The sequence below is a fragment of the Hyla sarda genome, chromosome 6 (assembly GCF_029499605.1).
Source record: "Hyla sarda isolate aHylSar1 chromosome 6, aHylSar1.hap1, whole genome shotgun sequence".
Classification (NCBI taxonomy): domain Eukaryota; kingdom Metazoa; phylum Chordata; class Amphibia; order Anura; family Hylidae; genus Hyla; species Hyla sarda.
This window is the reverse complement of record NC_079194.1, coordinates 134,743,488-134,766,307: the sequence shown is the minus strand read 5'-3', so window position 1 is coordinate 134,766,307 and position 22,820 is coordinate 134,743,488. Positions and strand designations below refer to the sequence as shown.

Genomic DNA, 22,820 nt, shown 5'->3' with positions numbered 1-22,820 from the left:
GCACACAAACTGTTCAATACAGTAGACTGTTATCTTCCCAGCCAGTAGTCCTGTGGTAATTACATGTATGTTGCCTTTCTTTCCTTCAAGGAATGTATAAAATACATTCGCATATTAATACAGAGGAATCGGAGTCGGAAGTACAAGAAACTCCGGAGTCGGAGTCGTAACATTTATCTACCGACTCCACAGCCCTGGTTGTATATATACATTACATATACACACACATATATTTGAATAAAAATACACATACACACATATGTATTTATTTCATATAAGTAATTGTGCGTTAACTTAAAGAGATATCTTTTATATATATTTTTTTTTTTGTATATTATATATATATAATCAGTGTTTCCCAACCAGGGATCCTCCAGCTATTGCAAAATTAAAACTTGCAGCATGCCCAGGCAACCAGAGGCTGTCCAGACATGCTGGGACTTGTAGTTTTGCCACAGCTAGAGGCACACTGGTTGGGAGTCAAGTCGCAAAGGAGGCCTGGCCTACCAGAGAGATGCTGCAGTAAACCTTGCCCCAGAGCAAGTTGCAGGCTCTGAGGTCCCAGCCTCGGAGGTAGTATGGTATAGGTCTCGGAGGTAACGTAGCTGACTATAGCTCTGTTTCATAAGAGACAGACAGACACACACAGCTCTGCTTCATGATACACACACACACACAGCTCTGCTTCATGACACAAACACTAACACACACAGCTCTGCTTCATAAGGCAGACAGACACACACACCTCTCCTTCATCACACATCAAGATCTCTCCTGCTTCCCCCTCATGTGACACTGCATCCTCTTCTGTCTCTCCTCTGCTCAGCTAAAGATTTCTGCTGTCCCAGGCCTCTAAACTCCCTCACTCCCTCAGAGATATCAGATCTTTCTTCTGTGCAGATACTTCTAGGGGGCATGGCTGACATGGACTCAGAGACAGAACTGCAAGCCATGCCCCCTAGACAGCATAAAAGTCACATGGTCTCTGTCTCCAAGGGTGGGGGCCAGTGGCAGTTAGGGGAGGAAAGCCAAGACACAGTGAACGCAGGATAGATAATTTTTCTGCATTTCGCCTGATTTGTGCTTAGAAAGCTCTGCAACGGTGAGCATTACTTATAAATACTTGCTTGGAAAGATATATTTATCATGACATGAGGGAGTTAAATAAATGATATTTTGCTTAACTGGTCTACCCCTTTAACTTCTTCAAAACTGGAAGATCTCCTCTTGTCTTTGGATTTATCTTAACCCTTGATGTGTATTTATGACATTTCACATTTGGCCTCCAGAAGGCCCTATGATAGGGCTCCTCTCAAATGGAAGGAGAACACCCTCACACTGACAGACAACTACTGGGAAGAGGTGGCAGATAATTTTCTTTTTTCTGTGGTGAGTGCCTGAGACATTCTAGTGCAGTGTCTACACAAAATATATTGCTCTCCTTCCAGACTGGGTGTTTTTACCTCTGATGTTTGTTTTAGAAACAGTATTGCGACAGGTCTTTATCTTCACACAGTGTGGTCCTGCCTTAAAGTTTCCCCATTTTGGTCTAAAGTTATACAATTCATGCATTCCCTTCTTTATTGTCATGCTATTCATTCCAAGGTCCTTCTGTGTTCCTGGCCACCTGTCTGTGATTCTGGCCTAGCTTTGAAGATAATAAAATATGTCTTAACTCAGTAAAGCCTCCGTTAAACCATAACTTGGTTGTGGACTCTCCTTTCACTGCCTAGCCATTGGAATAGCAGAGATACCGTTTGTGTGGTTCCGGTACCCAAAAAACACTCTGGCGTCATGATCATTAGGGGTTAATAACACCTTGCCCCTGGGGTTAATACCATCCTGCCCCATCCACCTGCACCGCTACACCACGTGGTCCCACCATCACTGTGGGTCACCACAATCTTGGTGTCATGAACAGGATACGGGTGTGTGCCTTAACCACCAAAATCAAGTCAGGCCACCCATTAACAGTATATGGGTGTGTACCATAAGCAAAATTCCGCAAGTCCTTCCCCCCAGTCTGAATTGTCTCCAAGTGAAAAATCGCATGCAGTTGCGAAAGAGTGTGCGCCACGAAAGTGTACGAGACTTTGTCATTGAAATTTGTTGTTATACTGGCGCTGAAAAGTAGGGGGGGAAGGTGAAGAAAACTGCCATTTAATGTAAAGAAGTATGCAAAAGTTGGACTAACTATGTGCAATATTAGAACAGAGGCCATGTTGCACGCCATAATATCTGCTTTACCTGCAAGGGTTAACTTGATGGTCGAGAAGCGAGCCAAAGGTCCCCTCCAGAGCCAGCGTCCCGCCCCCGGGCATGAAGATCATGTTGTGGTGTCCAGCGCAAAATGGAACTTGAAAGGTCTGCCCCTTCTTGCCAGGGGGGTGGATGAAGAGGATGCACCGCTGAATCTCTTCCGGTCCCAGGCCCCGCTGATGTAGTCCTTCTGTACGGCGGCCATCTTGTTGGAGACCAATATAAAAGGCGAAGCGGAGCCCGAACTCTTCAGTCTACAGAGAGTGCTGGCAGTGAGCAGGAAGATTGCAGAGTCACAGCGATCCATGTGCACCGGGAGTCCCAAAATGGAGCCGGAGGATCAACTAATTGCCGCGGCGAAGATGTTCCACGAGTTGTCTACTCCTTCCTCCACCTCCAGCCCTGAGCCAGCACCCAAGGCCCAACAGCCCCCAGCACGTCCCCAGTCACCACCACTCCCTAAGTGGCTGTTCGGCAATGAGCCGAGTCTAATCCGATACATGCGGGAGCATCTACTTCCCTTGCCCGGGAAGTCTCTTTTCCCAGTTCCACCGGCCCAGTCCAAAAGGGCTAAGAGAGACGCATCATGGAGGAACTGAGGGCCCAAAGGCTGCCGAGATATGGGCCTAAGCCGCTGCCTTTTGAAGAAAGGCAGCAACAGGAAACTAAACAATTAGACACCCTGTACATCCGCAGATTAGAGCACCCCTGGAGCGCCGGCGCGCCACCGTAGTGAAATTTGACCGTGTACGGGGGTTTGGCACCCTCATGGACTGCCATCATGGAGGCACCCTCCTGGTCAACAGGAGGGCCGTACAGAGGGATTATCTCCCCCAAGAAAAGTATTCTCTAAAGAGCGAGGATATTGTGGAATATACTCCAGTGCAAACCTTGCGAGGAGAATGGGCAGCTGCTGTCACCAGACCCAAGAATCCTACCCAGATCCCGTTTGCCTATTTCCTCTCTGAAGATTGGGACGCAGATCCCTTCGGTCTTCTTCCTCCAAGTGTTAAGGAAGCAGTTGTCCAGGAGGAGGATCCTGATCCACCAGCGATGGATTCCAAGTACCTACGTCAGTGTTCCAACACAGATGTGCCCAGGCCTACTCCTAGGAGGTTAGGCCTGACCATCGGGCACCAACTAATGTACCCAGGCCTACTCCAGCTGTAACAGAGGTTTGGCCTCACCAGCGGGTACCGACGAAAGGGCCACGGCCTACTCCTACAGTGGCGGACGTTTGGCCCGATCAGCAAGCACCAACAAGTAATCCCTCAGTGACGCAAGCTGCTGCAGTGTAGGTGGTGGTTACGGTCAGCCCCACCATCACCAATTCCCGACTGTCCCATGTAACTTGGAACACCCATGAGAGAGAGATAACGTTCGTGTGGTTCCGGTACCCAAAAACCACTCTGGCGTCATGAACATTAGCGGTTAATAACACCTTGCCCATGGGGTTAATACCTTCTTGCCCCATCCACCTACACCGCTACACCCCGTGGTCCTGCCATCACCGTGGGTCACCACAGATCCCTCTCTTATTTTTTACTTAGTCGTGTTTTGTGCTTGTACATGATACAATGGCGGTGGAAATGGGGCTCATTATATCACCGCTGTTTTCATCAATAAAGTCCCATGTGTCCTATCAGCTTGCAGAGAAGTTCTATATATGCTGCTCTCTGTATTAATCTTTAATGTGTGCAAAGGTTCTGTATCCAGCTCACCTCCACCGTAGAGACTGGCACGGATCCTGCACACAGCCAAGTGCAAAAGTAATCCAAAGAAAAAGCGTTTTTTTAAGCGAGTAAGTCAAATGAATCCAGCTTTATTGAAGGTTCACATAAAAACAGGTACAGCAACCATAGCTAACAACAGAGGCGCTTCAGGCGCATGCAAACCCTTTGTTAGGGACGAAGGGTGCACATGCGCCTGAAACGCATCTGATGTTAGCTATGTTTGCTTTACCTGTTTTTATGTGAACATTCAATAAAGCTAGATTCGTTTGACTTACTCCTGGATCAACGCTTTTTCTTTGGATTAATCTATAATGCCATTATGTGTAATGTGCATCTTCAAGAATGTCCCAAGCAAAAAGAAAGGAAAACCTGCAAGGGGCAGTTGTGTTTGAATGTTGCATGTTAGAAATTAACTTGCGTAACTTTGTAGTAACTGTGTAGTGTTATTTCCCCACAATGTTGACCCTGCCCACGAACAAACAGAGGACTGCCGGACAAGTATTGATCTGGGTCTTTTAGGTTGGTGTTGATGATATTTGGACACCATGTGACACGCAAGCTGAAAAATCCTTTTTAGGACACAAATGTTTGACATTCCTGTTTGTTTTTGCACAAACTACCACTGAGGAGAGTTATCCATTAAACCAGAAAGTGCCCGGAGAGCAACCAGATAGTGATCCAACCAAGCTATGGGGAATCTCTACTGGTGGAGGCTGCTGGTACCGGTCCTTGTCACCCTGTGTATTCTACCTTCATGTCATGGGGGAACGGTTAGTTATCATAGTTTTACAGATATATATATATATATATATATATATATATATATATATATATATGTATATATTTATTTATTAAAACTAATCATGGTGAATTTACTGTATTATTAGATACAAATGTATAATTAATTTTTTACTTAGAGTTTTAACTGCTCTACATTTTCAATATATTTGCTTGCTGTCAGTAATTGTGTGGACCCAAGACAGACACATTTTACCTGCAGTGATTCTTTGAAGCAAATTATCAGACAAGTAGAAGATCAAAGGTTAAGGTAGCAGGAAGAAGACTGCCTTCTGCTGTCTGCAAATTTTGATTTGGGGAAGAAATTTAGTATATTAACTTTTATTTCCCGTCCATTATGTAACTGGACAGTTAAAGGGGCTTTTAAGGTGAAGCTTCATGCTTCAACTGCTCATGGTATACCGCACTGATCTCCATAAACATATTAGACAGCTCTTTGTTGGCGGTACCAGGCAGGTGTGGGCACCCTTTGTATTTTTTATGGCTGCCCACTCATCGTATTATTTTTAATGCGAGGTTAGAGCTCTGGCAAATGATTTGTTCAAATATTCTCTCTTGTGAGATCCCTCCGCCCCCCCCCCCCCCCCACTTCCACCCCCCGTTTATTGATACATGTATTCACAAAGAAAATGGGTACCAAGCTGCTCTTGCATGTACAGCTGCAAAATTCCCCATCCAGAGACCATGAAAATAGTTGACTGCTCCATTTCTTTATGCTAAAATTAATACAATTTGGTCATTGAAAAACTTGGCGGCCTAAGTGAATATCATTCTGGACTTATTCCTAGCATTATGGAATCCAAAGGACATTTCTAGTATCTAAAGTCCTTAAAGGGGTACTCTGCTGCTCAGCCTTTGGAACAAACTGTTCCGAATGCTGGAGCTAGCGCTGGGAGCTCGTGACGTCATAGCCCTGCCCCCTCATGACATCACAACCAATTCTATGGGAGTCTATGGGAGTGGGCATGACAGCCATCACGCCTCCTCCCATAGACTTGCATTGTGGGGGCGGGACATGACGTCATGAAGGGGCATGGCTATGATGTCACGAGCTCCCAGCATTGGCTCCAGCGTTTGGAAAAGTTTGTTCCAAATGCTGAGCAGCGGAGTACCCCTTTAAAGAGACAAAAGTTTCTCTTGTTTTGGCACCTACAACAATACTACTCCCCCCTAACCCCTCCTTCATGTTCTACCCTTTATTTATCTTGACCTTTGTTGTTGTCTGTTTTTGTCAGACTTATTACTCAGCAAGCTTTTCTTACCCATCATATTCTTCTTTTGATAGATAGGTTATTATACATGATAATTAGAGAATATTCTCTGTATATTGCTGCTCTTGTGGATTTTGCATCATCAAGGGACATTTCTAAGTACAGCTTTAGAAAGAGTACTGTAGTGGACATTAACAAGAAAGTACCAAAGTAGAACTACATGATTGCTTTTGATCAAAAAGTACCCTAAGAGCCTCCATTTTGACCAAGAGTGCTGCTGCAACTTTCATTTTGTATAGTTTGTATTTGCTACAAGAGCGTGTATCCATGTATTAGGTAGTAGTGCTCGCTATTTTTTATTTTTATTTGCTATGCAAGTTATGGGGAGTGGCACCCTCTTTAGCCGTGTACCCCTCCCTGTTCACAGGAAGTTTTTTTAAATTGATAGTGGATCCTGCATGTCACCCAGTCAGAGGCTATATGCCCAGCAGAGGTACGTAGAGTGGGCGTGTTAGGGTCCCATCTGAAGTGAGGCCACCTCCACGTGGAGGATGAAGGACACATTTTGATCAAAAAGTGCACTTAACACCTCCATTTTTGACCAAGAGTGCTGCTGCAACTTTCATTTTGTATACACTGTAATATAAATAGGTATTTGTCTTTTCAGAAGATGGAGATCCGGAGCATGCACATTCACACCAGGGTCTCATCGCGTTTTGCTCGGACCTTTATAACCACTGTCATCAAAAACATATTTAATTCCTCCCAAGAAGCCATTTTTGAAATGGAGCTGCCAAAAACAGCATTTATCACCAACTTCACCATGTGAGTGTTTTATAGAAGAACTTTACTTACAGCTTTTCCAGGCTCCTAATCGGCAAATATGTCAAGAAATGAATAAAGTAATGCTGGTCATATGCATAAGATATTTGTTAGTGAACTTTGGCAGATCTAAATTTGGTGAATCTCATGTTTTTGGTGGTCTGACACAAAAAAACTAAATCCTAGCAGATGTAAAAGGGAATCCTTCATCTGTATTTGCTGCTAAGAGCTACAGATACCGTTGAATAGCTGTTTGGGTATTAAAAGGGTACTCCGCTGCTCAGCATTTGGAACAAACTGTTCTGAATGCTGGAGCCGGCGCCGGGAGCTCATGACGTCATTGCCCCACTCTCATGATGTCACTACCCGCCCCCTCAATGCAAGTTTATGGGAGGGGGTGTCACGCCCCCTCCCATAGACTTGCATTGAGGGGGCGGGGCGTAACATTGTGAGGGGGCAGGGCTATGACATCACAAGCTACCAGCGCAGTCTCCAGCATTCAGAACAATTTGTTCCAAATGCTGAGCAGCGGAGTACCCCTTTAAAACTAACTTTCCTGGAGCTGACAGTGGTTACCAAACTTATAAAATCTCATTATATCTCAGCCAAGTGTGAATGAGGCAGGGCTGAGCTGCTCAAGTGCCACAGCCCAACATGCCTACTTACTTTCCCAAACATCCGAGCCCCTACTTGACTCCCATACAGAGCCCTGGTGTTTCAATTGAGACGCTTAGCCATGCCTCCTTGACATTTGGCTGAGAAGTAGATAGACAATTTTATAAATTTGGCAACCGCAATTAACTCCAGGAAAGGTGCAATTTGCTTTTATACCCTAACAGGTATCCACTGGCGCCCGCAGATCTTAGCAGCAAATACAGCTGGCAGATTCCCTTCAAGGTGACCCCTGCACCTTAAGGTGCACATACAACTTCAATAACTAAAAGCTAAATGCTTGTGTGGCTGACAGCTATTTGTCTTGGTTCCCTCCATACATCTGCATATTCAGCTTGGCCAAGTGCCCATAAGTTGTCAATTGATAGAGAAGAGGACACTTCTAATGATTAGGTGTAGTAATATAACATTCCTCATCCTTCTTCCTATGTGAAAGGAGAGTCAATAGGCCCTATACATCTTAATTGTCCAGTCCCTTGAAACAACAACAAAAAACGTGGTCTCAAATGGCTGGAGGTGCTCAACCCCAAATGCGGTTTATACTGGGGGAGCAGATCCTGCCCTTGTAGTCCGTTGCTAGGGGCGATCCCCAGCATAAAAATGCATACAATGGAGGATGCCTGCAGTGGACTACAAGTGCCACAATAGAATCCTACACCAGATAGACGGTGTGGATGTGTAACAATTAGAATAATACAATACAGGAATTTAGATGTACTACTGTGGTAGATGTATACAGTGACATTGGCTATCCCTCAACACTGATGTTAAAATTGAGACATTCGCCAGTATATCCTTATATGAAGGACATACCAGAGCCCGCACACCAACGCCAAGGTTTCTCAAATGGCACGGGACCTAACACTAAACCTACCTGTGCGTGATAAGCAAAACAGGGTCCAGTGGGCAATTACGGTAGCATTAGGTCGGCTCACAGCCTCCTCCCAGGTACCCTCCAGCGTGGCACACGTACAATGGGAGGAGGGAGGCAAACTGCAAGCCCCACCTGAGTTGGCTAATATAGGTGCATGGCCTCACAGGTGCTACCATAATGCTGCCTAGAAAATGTTCAAGGCGCATTACATATGGAGTTTACACACCTCCAAGTATAAAATTTAAACAACAACAAAATGGCTGGAGTCTCAAATGGCTGGAGTTGCTCAACCCCAAATGCGGTTGTGCATTTATACTGGGGGAGCAGATCCTGCCCTTGTAGTCCATTGCTAGGGGCGATCCCCAGCATAAAAATGCATACAATGGAGGATGCCTGCAGCGGACTACAAGTGCCACAATAGAATCCTACACCAGATAGACTGTGTGGATGTGTAACAATTAGAACAATACAATACAGGAATTTAGGTGCACTACTGTGGTAGATGTCCAGTCCCTTGAAAATAGAAACTATAAGACAGCTGTTAGTTTATTTTGACTCTCTGCCAAGCTCCTCCCTTAAAAACAATGGATCGGGTTTGTTAATATCCAACATGCCTGATCCTTCTTTCCACTTCTTTCTATTGTCAATTGTCATGGTGGACATTCCCACTTCCCAATACATTAGATGGTTGGCTGGTCCCACTGAAAATATCAGGTTTGGCTAATGTTTGTCTTAGGTGTCACTTTTCCTAAAATAAGTTGGATTTACCAATGATCTGTGATTAAATAGTTCATGTCTATGGCTAGCTTCTAGAGCACATTTAGGCTAGGTTTTCACTCAAGTTTTTTTCTGGTGCTTTTTGGAAAACTGCCACAGCAGTTTTTGAGCCAAAGTCAGAAGTGGATCCATCAGAAAAAAGAAGTATAAATCTGTCCTTTATATTTTCCATTCCTTTTGAATACACTTCTGTCTTCTGGTGTTTTTGAAAAAAACACCAGAAAAAACCCTGTGTGGAAAGCATATATTGTAGTGTAAAGATCAGTTTGTAATGTCATTAAACTGCTTCTCTTGTGATAATATGTTACTGATGATAATGTACATTGTTTCTACAAGGATCATTGACAATGTTACGCACGTTGGGATTGTTAAAGAGAAGGCTGACGCGAAGAAAAAGTATCAAACAGCTGTATCCAGGGGGCAGAGCGCTGGCCTGGTCCAGTACGTATTTTACATTACCATTTATTGATCTGGTACCCATGGATAGAATTTGCCTCTCTCCTATGTACTTATCTCTGGAAGCCAACAGTTTATATAGAAGAGAGGAGGACCCAAAGTATTGATGAGATTGCATGCCACCAATTTAATGCACTATTTGTTTTCCTATTGGGTGTTAGACCAATGTATACCAGCTTAACTGAGGCCAAAAGAACGCTCCTTTTCCACCTATTGAATAAATAAGGCCTATGATTGTATTTGACATATGCACTGGAAGTTTATTTTTCATCAAATATGCACTGTGGATTCATTGTGAACAGAGGCTAAATTAGATTTTCTGGATCTCAGGATTGCTCCCAAGGACATCGTACTCTCCTGAATTGATACTTTAACCCTATTTGTCCTTATTTCCTTATATGAAATATTAAACTTGAGGCTCTTGGAATATCTTTGTGTAGATCTTCTGGACGCAAAATGGAGAATTTCAAAATATCAGTCAATGTGGGACCTCTATCTACAGCAACATTTAAGTTGGTCTATGAAGAGTTATTGAAGCGGCAGCTCGGCAAATATGAATTATACTTGAGAATTAGACCCAAACAACTTGTGGAAAACTTTCAGGTGAGTGATGATCAAGGAGAACACAAGATCATTACAGACCTCCTCCACATTAGCTCTGTGCTGCAGAGGCAGCATTGTCACAATGACTATCCCATATCCCATATCAAGATTAATCTTATCAGTTATAGTCACTGGTTTATGTCCCTTTTTCAGATTTATTCTCCATGCGGAGCTCTCATCTCTGCAACAAAGCCATGTGGTATACTAATGTCATAATATTTTGTATGGATATTTTGCAGATCAATGTGGACATCATTGAACCACAAGGAATCAGCTTCCTGACAGCCACAGGGACATTTATGACAAATGAACTTTCTGATATGGTCAGACTAAATCAGACAGAAACTAAGGTAATGGCCAATTCAGGGGGTAGGAAATGATTTTTGTAGTCATGAAAATCTGGTACTTAAAGGAAACTTCCGAACATCTCTTCATTCTACACTAAAGAATTATTGAAATGTATAAATCCCACATTAAAAGGGTATTACAATATTAGAAAACTGCATTTAAATAAGACTATCACCCCACTATATATATATATATATATATATATATATATATAGTTATCAAAAATTGTATTGACTTCAGCATGCCAGTGTTTTTATTTTCTGCTTGGTATTGTCTCCAGCTTCCCTGCTCCTCTCTCTCCTGAGACAACACATCCTCCTCGCTGTCTCAGGAGGTGTGGCTGGATCTTGTCATCTTGTCTCTGATTTCCAGATCCACCCCTGAGTAATGTCATGAATTCTGACCAGCCCCTACAGCCTACATCACCATTTCCTGTCATTTACACATATATCTTTTATAGAACATCTAGGGAGAATGAGATGTGTTTATAACATACTGCCTTATGCTGAATAATGCCCCAGGCAGAGGAGCAGACAGGGAATGAATGCAGCAGATGCTGCACCCTCAATCATTGTGTGGTAGTCTGCTGTAAAATTAGATGTTTTGCAACATATCTGGGTAGGAAAATGGCAGGGTTGCTGAGGAAGGGGATTGAGCACGGTGGGAGGACTGTGATGAAGAGCTGAGGAAAATCAATGTATTCTGGATTTAGAGTGCTGAGCAACTGCTCAACCAGCAAGTACATTCAGGAAGTACAGGAGTAACACGCACAAAACAGATGGATTTTTGGTGGTTTCTGAACTGGGGCAGACAGGTAAGCAATGATATATGCTTCTACAGCATTTTTTTTCTCTAGTGTCAGAGTACCACTATAAGGTGTTCACTGGACAGTCAATATCTATGTCAGGAAAGGAATATAACATTCATGGGTGGAGTCTACTACTTATTTGATGCCTTATTTGGTGCTCCTCAAGTTGCAATGTTTTAAATATACAATGGTAGGGTGGCCATACATTAATCTGTTTGTGGAGCGTCGGGAGGCTGCCATTCACTTTAGATGGGCACCTTTAGGCTATGCTCACACGTTGGAATGTCCGTACGGACAAATCTGTGCAGACATTCCAGACAATGCCAGCGCTAGGACCGCACTGGAATGCGCCATCTCATAGACTGCTATGCATTCCATACAGATTCCTTACAAAGAATGAACATGTTCATACTTTGTGTGGACACAGAGAATGGAATTTCCTTGCTGGAAACATCTTGAATTCAACGGGACTCTGCTGTAACGGAATCTTCATGCCGAGTTTCAATGCGGAATCTGACACGGAAATTCTTCCGTGTGAACATGGCCTTAGACGATGGTAACTTAAAACTATACTCATTACACAATTGCACTGACTGTACGGATCTGCGGCACATGTGAATGGCTGGAACTGACCAATCAGATTAGGGATTTCACTGGTAAAGCCCCACTAATACCCAAGCTCATGCATTGATTAGCGGTCTAGTAGCTCCGCTCTGCAGTATAGTGGGGTATTACATGTTTTGTACTGTTTATTACCTGTGTCAGGATCAGCTGCTTCCTTGGACCCCAGATGAGGACAGCTATTTTTTTTTTTTATATGGTACTTTCCTGTCCTCTACATTTAAAGTAGCTTCTAGCAGCTATTACTTAGGGTACATTCACATTGATTCTGTGCTTACGGGGCTGGATCTGGTGAAGGAATTTTTAAACCACCTGACCTGTGCTGTACTCCATTCAGTCCTATGAGCCGAACAGAGTTAGCTAGTGACTTTGGTCAGGTCATTTAATGACCTATCAGATTTTGTCCGGGACTGAAAATTACAGCCTTATGCTGTTTCCTGTCCGGCTAAAAGGCAGTCTGTGAGTCTGTGCATACATTTTTTTTGTCATTAACTGGCATTTTTCTGTATTTGTCAGGCTAATATAGAATTTAAACCAACCCTGCACCAGCAGCGCCGATGTCCTGATTGTGTGGAGACCCTTCTGGATGGGGATCTCAAGATAACATATGATGTCAAGAGAGAAGTTTCTGCTGGGAAAGTGCAGGTAACTGGATAAATCATTACACCTACATTCAGCAGGATTATTACTCTGTTACATTGTCCTTTGCTTCTCACAGATCGTCAATGGATATTTTGTCCATTACTTTGCCCCGACCAACCTTAAACGTTTACCGAAAAATGTGCTGTTTGTCATCGATCACAGTGGGTCAATGTACGGAAACAAAATCAAACAGGTAACAATAGTGCTGGACACTCCCTGAACCAATGCCCACAAACCACATAATAAAACTATAACATATTGTTATGCAATACTTTAATATAGTCTGTTGACTGTAACAATGGAGACACTATGGAATATTATCCTTCAAAGATCTGTCTTTTCCCCTTCCCATCATGATACAAAACAGGACAAAACCTTTCTCCTATCATTAATGTTTGTAGACTTATGAAGCCTTTACAAAGATACTGGAGGATATGCCAAAGGAGGATTTCATTGGAATCCTAATATTTGATGATAAAGTTGATAATTGGAAGAAGACTCTTGTCAGAGCCACCCCGACCAACATTAAAAAGGCAAAGGCATTTGTAAAAAAGATGACGGCAAGAGGAGGTAAGCTAGGAGTTAAATGCTGAACTTGAGGTTCATATGAAATCAGTTCAAGGACCCTGACCCTCTACACCTCCTGATGCTGTGCCATGGGTACAACATGCTAAAATGTGCACTGCCCAACCTCCCCCCCCCCCCCCCCCCAGCCAATGAAACTCCTAAAAGTGCAGATGTAAAGTCTGTTCTAGACCTCCCTTTCCTTATTTTCTAAACTTATCTGAAACATATTAATGGATGCATATGATTTTCCGGGGAGGGCAGAATGAAAGGAAGTGTGCCGAGATGAACCTTAATATGGGTCATTCATTGGGTTATTGGCTCTTTTATAATCATAGACTCCCCTTATGGATATGAGTAGTCAGCAGATGAATTGATCTTATATGATGGGTTCATATAGTGTCAGTGGATGGGGTAGGTCCCCATTTATGTTAAATTTTTTGTTCATCATTTACCTTTACTTAATTGTTTTCCAGGGACAGACATCAATAAAGCTCTGCTGACTGCAGCAAAAATGCTCACAAATGCCACCATTAATAATGTGCTGGCTCCCATGAGCATCTCTATGATATTATTCCTTTCTGATGGCGAACCCACATCTGGTGAGTGAGTGAATGTTGTCATACAAGTTATAGAAGAACACTAGAACAATGCCACAAAACAAACATGCAGTTATGTGATAGGTAGAGAGCCATTCATCTCAAAGCTATCATGAACAGGACAATTTATAACCATTTCAAAGCAGCAATGAGTATCCAAAAATACTGCAGCATTGGTTAGACTGGAGCCAAGAGTTTCTGTATTTGGCAAACCTAAAGGGAATGTGTAATCAGAAAATGACCTATTGCTTAAAGCAGGTTATGCTCAGAATGCTAGGTGCTGTCTTCAGTTCAGCTGAATGGGACAGGTCTTGTCTATTGTTGTCTATGGTCCATGGGTAATGCTGTAAAGCATATCACTAAATGCTGTTAAAAAGAGCTTAGGCAATAAAAAAATAGTAACAGGTTAGACAAAAATGTTTCAGTATCTGTCTGTAACCAGGAAAAAAAAAATCTAGGCAACACATTCCCTTTAACCTCTTAAGGATGCAGGACGTATCTGTACGCCCTGCGCCCGGTTCCGGTATATAAAGTGGGGTCACGCCATGTCCGTCCCGGCGGCTAATGACAGCCTGGGCTAATAGTGTGGGGCACCGATTGTTGTGCCGTGCACTATTAACCCTTTAGACGCGGCGTTTAAAGTTGATTGCCGCATCTAAAATTAAAGTGAAAGCTTCCCGGCAGCTCAGTTGGGCTAATTGGGACCATCACGGTGAAATTGTGATGTCCCGATCAGCTAGAATGCGAGCGGAGTCCCCTTACCAGCCTCCATCGCGTCCGATTGCTCCAAGCCTGAAATCCAGGCTTGAGCAATCGACCGCCGATAACACTTATCTTTGCCGTGTCAATACACGGCAATGATCTGTGTAGCAGATCAGTGTGTGCAGTGTAATAGCCACTAAGGGGGCGGGGGGGGCTATAAAAAAAAGTTTTGCAAAAAAGTGCAAAAAAGTGCAAAACTGCAAAAAAGTGTGGGGAAAAAAAGTTAATAAAGATCATTTAACACCTTCCCTAATAAAAGTAAGAATCACCCCCCTTTTCCCACTTAAAAAAACAAACTGTGTAAATAAAAATAAACATATGTGGTATCGCCGCGTGCGGAAGTGCCTGAACTATAAAAATATATCATTAATTAAATCGCATGGTCAAAGTCCAAAATAGCGTATTTTTGGTCACTTTTTATATCATGAAAAAATTAATTAAAAGTGATCAAAAAGTCTGATCAATATAAAAATGGTACCGATAAAAACTTCAGATCACGTCGCAAAAAATGAGCCCCATACCGGCCCGTACGCGGAAAAATAAAAAAGTTATAGGGGTCAGAAGATGACAATTTTAAACTTATACATTTTCCTGCATGTAGTTATGATTTCTTTTTAGAAGTAATACAAAATCAAACCTATATAAGTAGGGTATCATTTTAATCGTATGGACCTACAGAATAAAGATGAGATGTAATTTTTACTGAAAAATGTACGGCGTAAAAACGGAAGCCCCCAAAACTTACAAAATGGCATTTTTTCTTCAATTTTGTCGCACAATAAAAAATTTTTCCACTTGACCGTGGATATTTTGGTAAAATGACTAATGTCACAGCAAAGTAGAATTGGTGGCACAAAAAAATAAGCCATAATATGGAATTTAGGTGCAAAATTGAAAGCGTTATCATTTTTAGAAAGTGATGAGGAAAAAATGAAAATGCAAAAATGGAAAAACCCTGCGTCCTTAAAGGGGTACTCCGCCCCTAGACATCTTATCCTGGGGATCGCTGCTGCAGCACCCCGCTATCATTACTGCACAGAGCGAGTTCGCTCTGCACGTAATGACGGGCAATACAGGGGCTGGAGCATCGTTACGTCACTGCTCCGCCCCTCGTGACGTCATGGCCCGCCCCCGTCAATACAAGTCAATGGGAGGGGGCGTGGTGGTCGTCAAGCCCCCTGCCATAGACTTGCATTAAGGGGACGGGCCGTGATGTCATGAGGGGCGGAGTACCCCTTTAAAGGGTTAAAGTTAAACTTTATTTTTGGAATCTAAATGGTAATTTGCTAAATAAAGAATCAGATGGCACAGATAGATGTGCTGTCTCAGCCACTCTTGATAATCCATAGTTGTGGTACCCCCAATTCACCTCTGAGTTAGCTGCCATGCTTTAGGGGGTCCTGTCCTTCATATAGCTATAGAAAGTCCATGACAAGGCCACAGTTGTCACCCTGATTAATAATCACTGATATTCTACAGGAATTACTGATCACAAGAAGATAATAGACAATGTGAAACGATCTCTAGATGGTCAGGCCACATTGTACTGTTTGGGATTTGGCAGCGGTGTCGACTTTAACTTTTTGGAGAAATTAGCCTTAGAAAATGGAGGACTGGCACGTCGCATATATGAGGACTCAGATTCTGCTCTGCAGTTACAGGTGATCAGCATACTTTATATATTCTATGTCATGTGTTCTTAAAGAAAAAAAGTTAATTCTTAAAGGCGTATTCCCAAGAAGTTGTATCTTATCCACAGGATAGGAGATAGCAGGCTATTTGGTGGGGTTTGACCGCTGGGGTCCCCACTGATTACTAGAACAGGGAGAAAATTGTCCCCGGAGTGAATGGAGTGCACAGCATTTCTCTATTTGGTTCCTAAACATTGCTGAACTCAGTGCTTTGCAGTGTTAGGAGCCCCATTATCAATAAACAGAGCGGTAGCCTCACATGTGCTGTGCACTTTCTTCATAGGGAACATTTCATCTTTATTCTCATGGTCAGTTGGGGACCCGCACAAATCAGCTGTTATTCCCTAGGTAGGGGATAACGTCTTTGAGGTCATGTTCACCCATAATTCTTTTAGGCCCATCTTTTTACCACAAATAAGATAGCTTTTTTTTAGCTTTCTCTTGTTAAAAAAAATTTCGTCTTTTTCTAAAATAATGGGTTTTTAAAAATACAATGTGTGTATTACCATGCTTTTTCTGGCGTTCCATTGAGCTTATTAACTGGAAAATTATGTCTGTTTTTTGTACCGTAAAACAGACAAAAAACTGTTTTTGGGTACGAAAGACGGCTGAAAGAAAAGACGTGTGAACTTAGCCTAACACATACAGTGTTTAAGAGTAGGGACTCTTAAAGGAGTTCTGTAGTGAAAAATAACTTATCCCCTATCCAAAGGATAGGGGATAAGTTATAGATCGCGGGGACCTGAGCACTGCAACCCCCGTGATCTCCTGAACGGTGGCCCAGTAGTCTGCTAGAAGGGGGCGTGCCGACCCCTGCATGGAGCATCGGTGGACACGCCCCCTCCATGTATCCCATAGAGATACTTGGAGGGGAGTGCGTCAGTCGCGGCTTCCTGCGGGATACGGAATGGCTGCTTCCGGCAGACTGCCGGGCCCCGTTTAGGGGATCTCGGGAGTTCTCAGCACTTGGACCCCCCGAGATCTATAACTTATCCCCTATCCTTTGGATAGGGAATAAGTTATTTTTGGCTGCTCTACTCCTTTAAATAAGGATCCCTAAAAATCATAGTGACCACAGCTTAAGACTTGGCTTTGTTTATTTATGCCGCTGACCATTTACTGTTTATACATAGAGTACAGTAGGGTGCAAAAAGCAAACCCAAACTCAGAGCTACTTCTTAGCATAACATCACCACCATCCCAACAGTGGTTGGGTGAGGGGCTTTAGACAATGCTTGTTCTGCTCATTCTCACCCCATCAATTATGGGAGAGAAGACAATTTTTTGATGATTAAGGGCCATAGAGAGGGAGTTGTGTTTACTTTCCCACAGCCAACAGGAAGATAAGGGGATTAAGGATAGCCTAAGCTCGGCCTTCTCGTGGCCCTCTTTGCCTCTATGTTGGCTACCTCTGTGATAGCATTGCCTTTTCCAGGAAACTCTGTAACACTGTAATAATGAGATCTGATTGTTCTATGGACATGTTCTACCTCCTTAGAATAGACTTATAATCCCTCTTCCTAACTTGTCTTTAAGGGCTTCTACAATGAAGTGGCAAACCCGATGCTTTTGGATATTGAGCTGCAGTATCTGGATAATTCAGTGGATTATGTGACCAAGAACAGCTTCAAGCATTATTACCAGGGCTCTGAAATTATCGTGGCTGGCCATATATTGAATAACAGTGTAGAGACTCTCACAGCGGAAGTCAAAGCCCAAGGCGTGAGTCTGAGATCTGCTGCTGCAGGTTTAAGGAAAATGGGGGGAATTTATCATTAGTGGTAGAAGCTTTTTCTTTTCTATATGTTGCGTAAATTTTTGCACATTCAGTTATTTTGCGTCTTTTTTGTGCGTCTTTTTTGATAGAGCAAAAAGCAAGTACTATATTTTTTTGTGTATTGTGGAATGCATTTTGCAGTGGATACTAATTTATCATGTGCGTTTTTTTGTTTAGATGCATTTTTTGGCGCAAATACGTTTTTTTAATGCAAAAAAACACCATTAAAAAGGACACATAGGAAAGTTTTCTACCGAGAAAGACGGGGGATGCAGGAGTCGTACCTCAACACTGCTAAACTACAACTATTCCCATCATGGGACAGAGTCTGTCCCATGATGGGAGTAGTTGTAGTACCGCAGCGCTGAGGGACGGCACTTGCACATCCCTCGGCTGCAGGACTCTTTTGGGACAGTTAGGACTATTACTCCCATCATGAACAGACTTGATGATGGGAGTTATAGTCCAGGGGCTGAGGGGGCAGATCGCACCAGGTCATTCTCCAGAGACCCACTGCAATCCGCATTTATTAACTATACAAGCCGGCGGCACATGCGGCTCCACTACGCTACCCGCCGGTTCCTGTATACCGCTCTCACAGTTCATAATCCCCGCCATTGGTACCCAGGAGCTCTGATTGTTGAATAGCTACGCCGCCGGGATACGGGAGCTCTGATTGGTGAATAGTGGATTATGAATTATGTAAGCTGTATGCAGGAGCTGGCGGGGAGCGCAGTGGAGCCACATGTTCTGCCGGCTTGTACAGTTAATAAATGCGGATCGCAGTGGGTCTCTGGAGAATGACCTGCTCTTTCCATGATGGGAGTTATAGTCCAGGGGCTGAGGAGCAGATGGCACCAGGTCATTCTGCTGAGACCCGCTGCAATCTGCATTTATTAAGTTAACAAGCCACTGGCTCCAGGCTCCTGGATACGCTGTCATCATTCATAATCCCCGCCGCCGGGAGCTCTGATTGGTGAATAGCTATTCACCAATCAGAGCTCCGGTCTCCCGGCGGCGCGGATTATGAATGATGACAGCGTATACAGTATTCCCCGCCTGGAGCCGGGAGTGAGCGCAGGGGAGCCGCATGTGCCACTGGCTTGTTAACTTAAACGTAGATCCAACTAAAAAACATTTTTTTAAATATCACTGAGTACCTAATCCTGACCAGGTACATGTAATTTTTATGTGTCTAGCCCCTTTATTCATTTTTTTTATTACACTTTTAATTTAGCTCACTAGTCTGAATTCCTCTCAAAGGGAGGGGGCGTGGCCTCACTGTGTAGGTCTCTCCCCTAGCATTAGCAAAACTACAACTCCAAGCTTGTCCTCACTGACAGTAGCAGGATACAAGCTGACAGTGGGAGGATTTTTCCTCTAACTGTGAGCCCTGCACTCACAGCTGTCAATCAAGAAAGTGGGTCCATGACATGGTGATGACGCATGGACACAGCAGGACTAGTATGTGTCGAAGCAGGCAGGGGGGCAGTTCTTTGACTGGCTTTTTCAGTATGAAATACTGAAAATTTTCTAATGAAAGCAATTGCAAACCCTATTGATTTTGCATGCTTTACAACATATCAAAAGTTTTTGTATCTGACAGTGACCATTTAATAACTGCGGATTGCGGACTCTGTCCCATCATGGGAATAGTAGTCCAAAGGCTGAGGGACAGATCGAAAGGGGGTCTAACTCCTGAGACCCCCTGCAACCTTTACTGCTCCTCCCCTAGTGATGACGTCATTCGGGGTGGAGCTACACCGTCCAGGCCTGAAGTCAGGGTGGTAAGTATGGCTCTGTTCTCATTATGCGTTTTGCATAATGGGAACAAAGCCCTTCTGGCAGTGTGTTTACAAACAGGGAGACTTCAGCTGTTGCTTAACTACAGCCCCCCATGATGGGATTTGTAGTTTAGCAACAATTGGGGACTCCCTGTTTAGGAACATGCTGCATTATGTATACTGCATATTAACCCATATTTCTTGTTTTTCTTTTCTTCTCATTTCAGATACGTGAATGCAGAGGAATACATCAGATTCGATGGACTGCGATGATGACCAGCTTTTTTTTTTATTTCAATAAAAATGGACTTTGGGGGAGTGTTTTTATAATTAAACATTTTTTTTCGATGTGTCATGTTTTTTTTTAATTGAATTTTCAGGCTTAGTAGTGGAAACGGTTTTGTAGACAGAATCCATTACTAAGCCGGGGCTTAGCATTAGGCCCAAAATCAGCTAGCGCTAACCCCCAATTATTACCCCGGTACCCACCGGCACAGGGATGCCAGGAAGAGCCGGTACCAACAGGCCCGGAGCGTCAAAAATTGCGCTCCTGGACCTAGGTGGTAACAGGCTGGCATTATTTAGGCTGGACAGGGCCAGTAACAATGGTCCTCGCCCACCCTGGTAATGTCAGGCTGTTGCTACTTGGTTGGTATATGGCTGATACTGAAACTAAGGGGAACCCTATGTTTGTTTGTTTTTTTTTTATAAATAAATGTTCCCCCTATTTTCAGTATCAGCCAGATACCAACCAAGCAGCAACAGCCTGACGTTACCAGTGAGCGAGGACCATTGTTATTGGCCCGCCCCAGCCTAAATAACACCAGCCTGTTACCGCCTAGGCCCAGGAGTGCCATTTTTGATGCTCCGGGCCTGTTGGTACTGGCTCTTCCCGGCACCCCTGTGGGTACTGGGGTAATAATTGGGGGTTAGCGCTAACTGATTTTTGGGCTTATGCCCCAGCTTAGTAAAGGATTCTGTCTACAAGATGGCTTCCACTACTAAGCCTGAAAATTCAATTATAAAAAACACGACACATTGAAAAAAATATTATTTAAAAAAACACTCCCCCACAGCCCTCGTTAACCCTTTTATTGACAATTAAAAAAACGCTGGTCATCGTCGCAATCCACCGAATCTGAATAATCTGAATAAGTTTGGATAGGGGATAAGATGTCTAGGGGTGGAGTACCCCATTAATGATAATGAGATAACTCTTCTGACCCTGCACCCTAAGTGTGCGTTCACACTGAGGAATTCAAGAGGAATTCACAAGGAATAATTTCGGTCAGGAAATTGTTGCCTTCTCCATCAAGTCGAATTTTAGCGGAATTCAAGCGGATTTTCCATGCGGAAATTAAGAGGAATGAAGGAGGAGGCTATTTAATCTACTTTTCTGAATTCCGCTTGAATTCCGCTCAAATTCCGCTTGAATTCCGCTTGAAAACAATGTCGGGCAGAATTTTTTTTACAATTGACTTCTATTGGATTCTGCTTGATGAATGAACATGTTCTTTCTTTAAGCGGAAAGGAATTCAGCGTCGGAATTCTGCTAGCAGAATTTCCGCAGTGTGAACAGGACAGCAGAAATAACATTAAAGTCAATGGGCAGAGGAGATGTGCATTAATATGGAGCGGAGAATTCAAGAGGAATTACTCAAGTAAATTCCTCTTGAATTACTCAGTGTGAACGCACCCTAATAATGAGATGACTCTGCTAACCCTGCCCCTACAATGATAATGAGATGACTCTGCTAAACACCCCCCCCCCCCTTGTTAATGGGATTACTTTGTAGACTATGATGTAGACTAATAGGTGAATTTGCTGACCCTGCATAGCAATCATAATGAAAAGTTTCTGCTGATCATACCCTTTAATGATTGTGACATGACTCACCCTTTGATAATAAGATGGCTTCTATATAGTCTTATCCTCTAATGATGAGACTACTCTGCTGACCGTCATAATGAGATGGCTCTGCCAACACCACCCTATAATAATAATTAGATAATTCTGCTGACTCTGTCCTTAAAGGGGTACTCCACTGGCCAGTGTGGAACTAAATGTTCCGAACGCTGTTTTTTTGCGCTGCGGAGGTCGGCCACGCCCCCTTGTGACATCATGTGCCGTCACACCTCCTCCCATAGTCTTGCATTGAGGGGCGTGGTTATGATGTCACGAGGGAGCGTGGCCGACCCCCGCAGCGCAAAATATTTAGTTCCACGCTGGCCAGTGGAGTACCCTTTAAGTTATATTGAGATCACTCTGTTAACTCTTTCCCAGTTTAGATAGCAAAGCTAACAAGTGACAACAATTGTCACACACTACACCTTTCACAATGCATAATCTGTACAGTAATACAATCACAAAACCAACAGAGAGCCAAAGGAAATCCTACAGAATCACAAATTCAGCCCAGGTCTATAACATAAGATGTAATGGAAGGTTGGCAATTGCAGCTCTAGATGAGACTACAGTACAAGACATGATGCATGATAGATATTAACTGTTTGTTCCTACATATACTATAAAATTGTACCTTTTCAGAGGAAGAATCTTATTTTCTTGTGTCCCAGGAAGGATATTGTAACAAGTTTATCAGTGAATATTTAAATGGACAATTTATTCTTTTCATGAAGCTTTCTGAGCCGTTCTCTATGACTGTGGAAGCTCCAGTACAGGAGGAGGACGAGGTGTCCAGGGAGCAGCGTTATATATTCGGAGACTTTACAGAAAGACTGTGGGCTTATCTGACCATAGAACAGCTGCTAACCAAACAGTACGGAGCCATCTTTATGTATTTCAGATTTTCTACTATATTAGCGAAATACCTGTCTCTCACTCATATTTTATGTCTAAACCAACTGTCTGATTTAAGAAAAAAAAAAACATTTCTATGTACCCTACTATGTTCTGAGTCCAAAAAGGGGTGTACCTTGTTGAGTATTTTCAACAACTAGAGCAGGTTGTTGCCACAAAGAATGTCCCTCTCTAGTAGGAACTGGTATATCTGTGCAT

The 22,820-nt window shown here is 43.2% G+C and overlaps 1 protein-coding gene across 1 annotated transcript in view; it reads left to right on the top strand.

Annotated features, from left to right (window-relative positions):
* Positions 1-981: 981 nt before the first annotated feature.
* Positions 982-22,820, top strand: part of LOC130276146 (inter-alpha-trypsin inhibitor heavy chain H3-like) — a 55,345-nt gene continuing 33,506 nt past the window's right edge. Inside the window, exons 1-12 of the mRNA XM_056525097.1 lie at positions 982-1,102; positions 6,669-6,826; positions 9,483-9,587; positions 10,043-10,205; positions 10,445-10,555; positions 12,499-12,627; positions 12,701-12,817; positions 13,026-13,194; positions 13,665-13,790; positions 16,029-16,210; positions 17,777-17,962; positions 22,442-22,581. Of these exons, the coding sequence (XP_056381072.1) occupies positions 6,672-6,826; positions 9,483-9,587; positions 10,043-10,205; positions 10,445-10,555; positions 12,499-12,627; positions 12,701-12,817; positions 13,026-13,194; positions 13,665-13,790; positions 16,029-16,210; positions 17,777-17,962; positions 22,442-22,581 (1,583 nt within the window). The 5' untranslated portion in view covers positions 982-1,102; positions 6,669-6,671. The remainder of the gene's footprint in view (positions 1,103-6,668; positions 6,827-9,482; positions 9,588-10,042; positions 10,206-10,444; positions 10,556-12,498; positions 12,628-12,700; positions 12,818-13,025; positions 13,195-13,664; positions 13,791-16,028; positions 16,211-17,776; positions 17,963-22,441; positions 22,582-22,820) is intronic.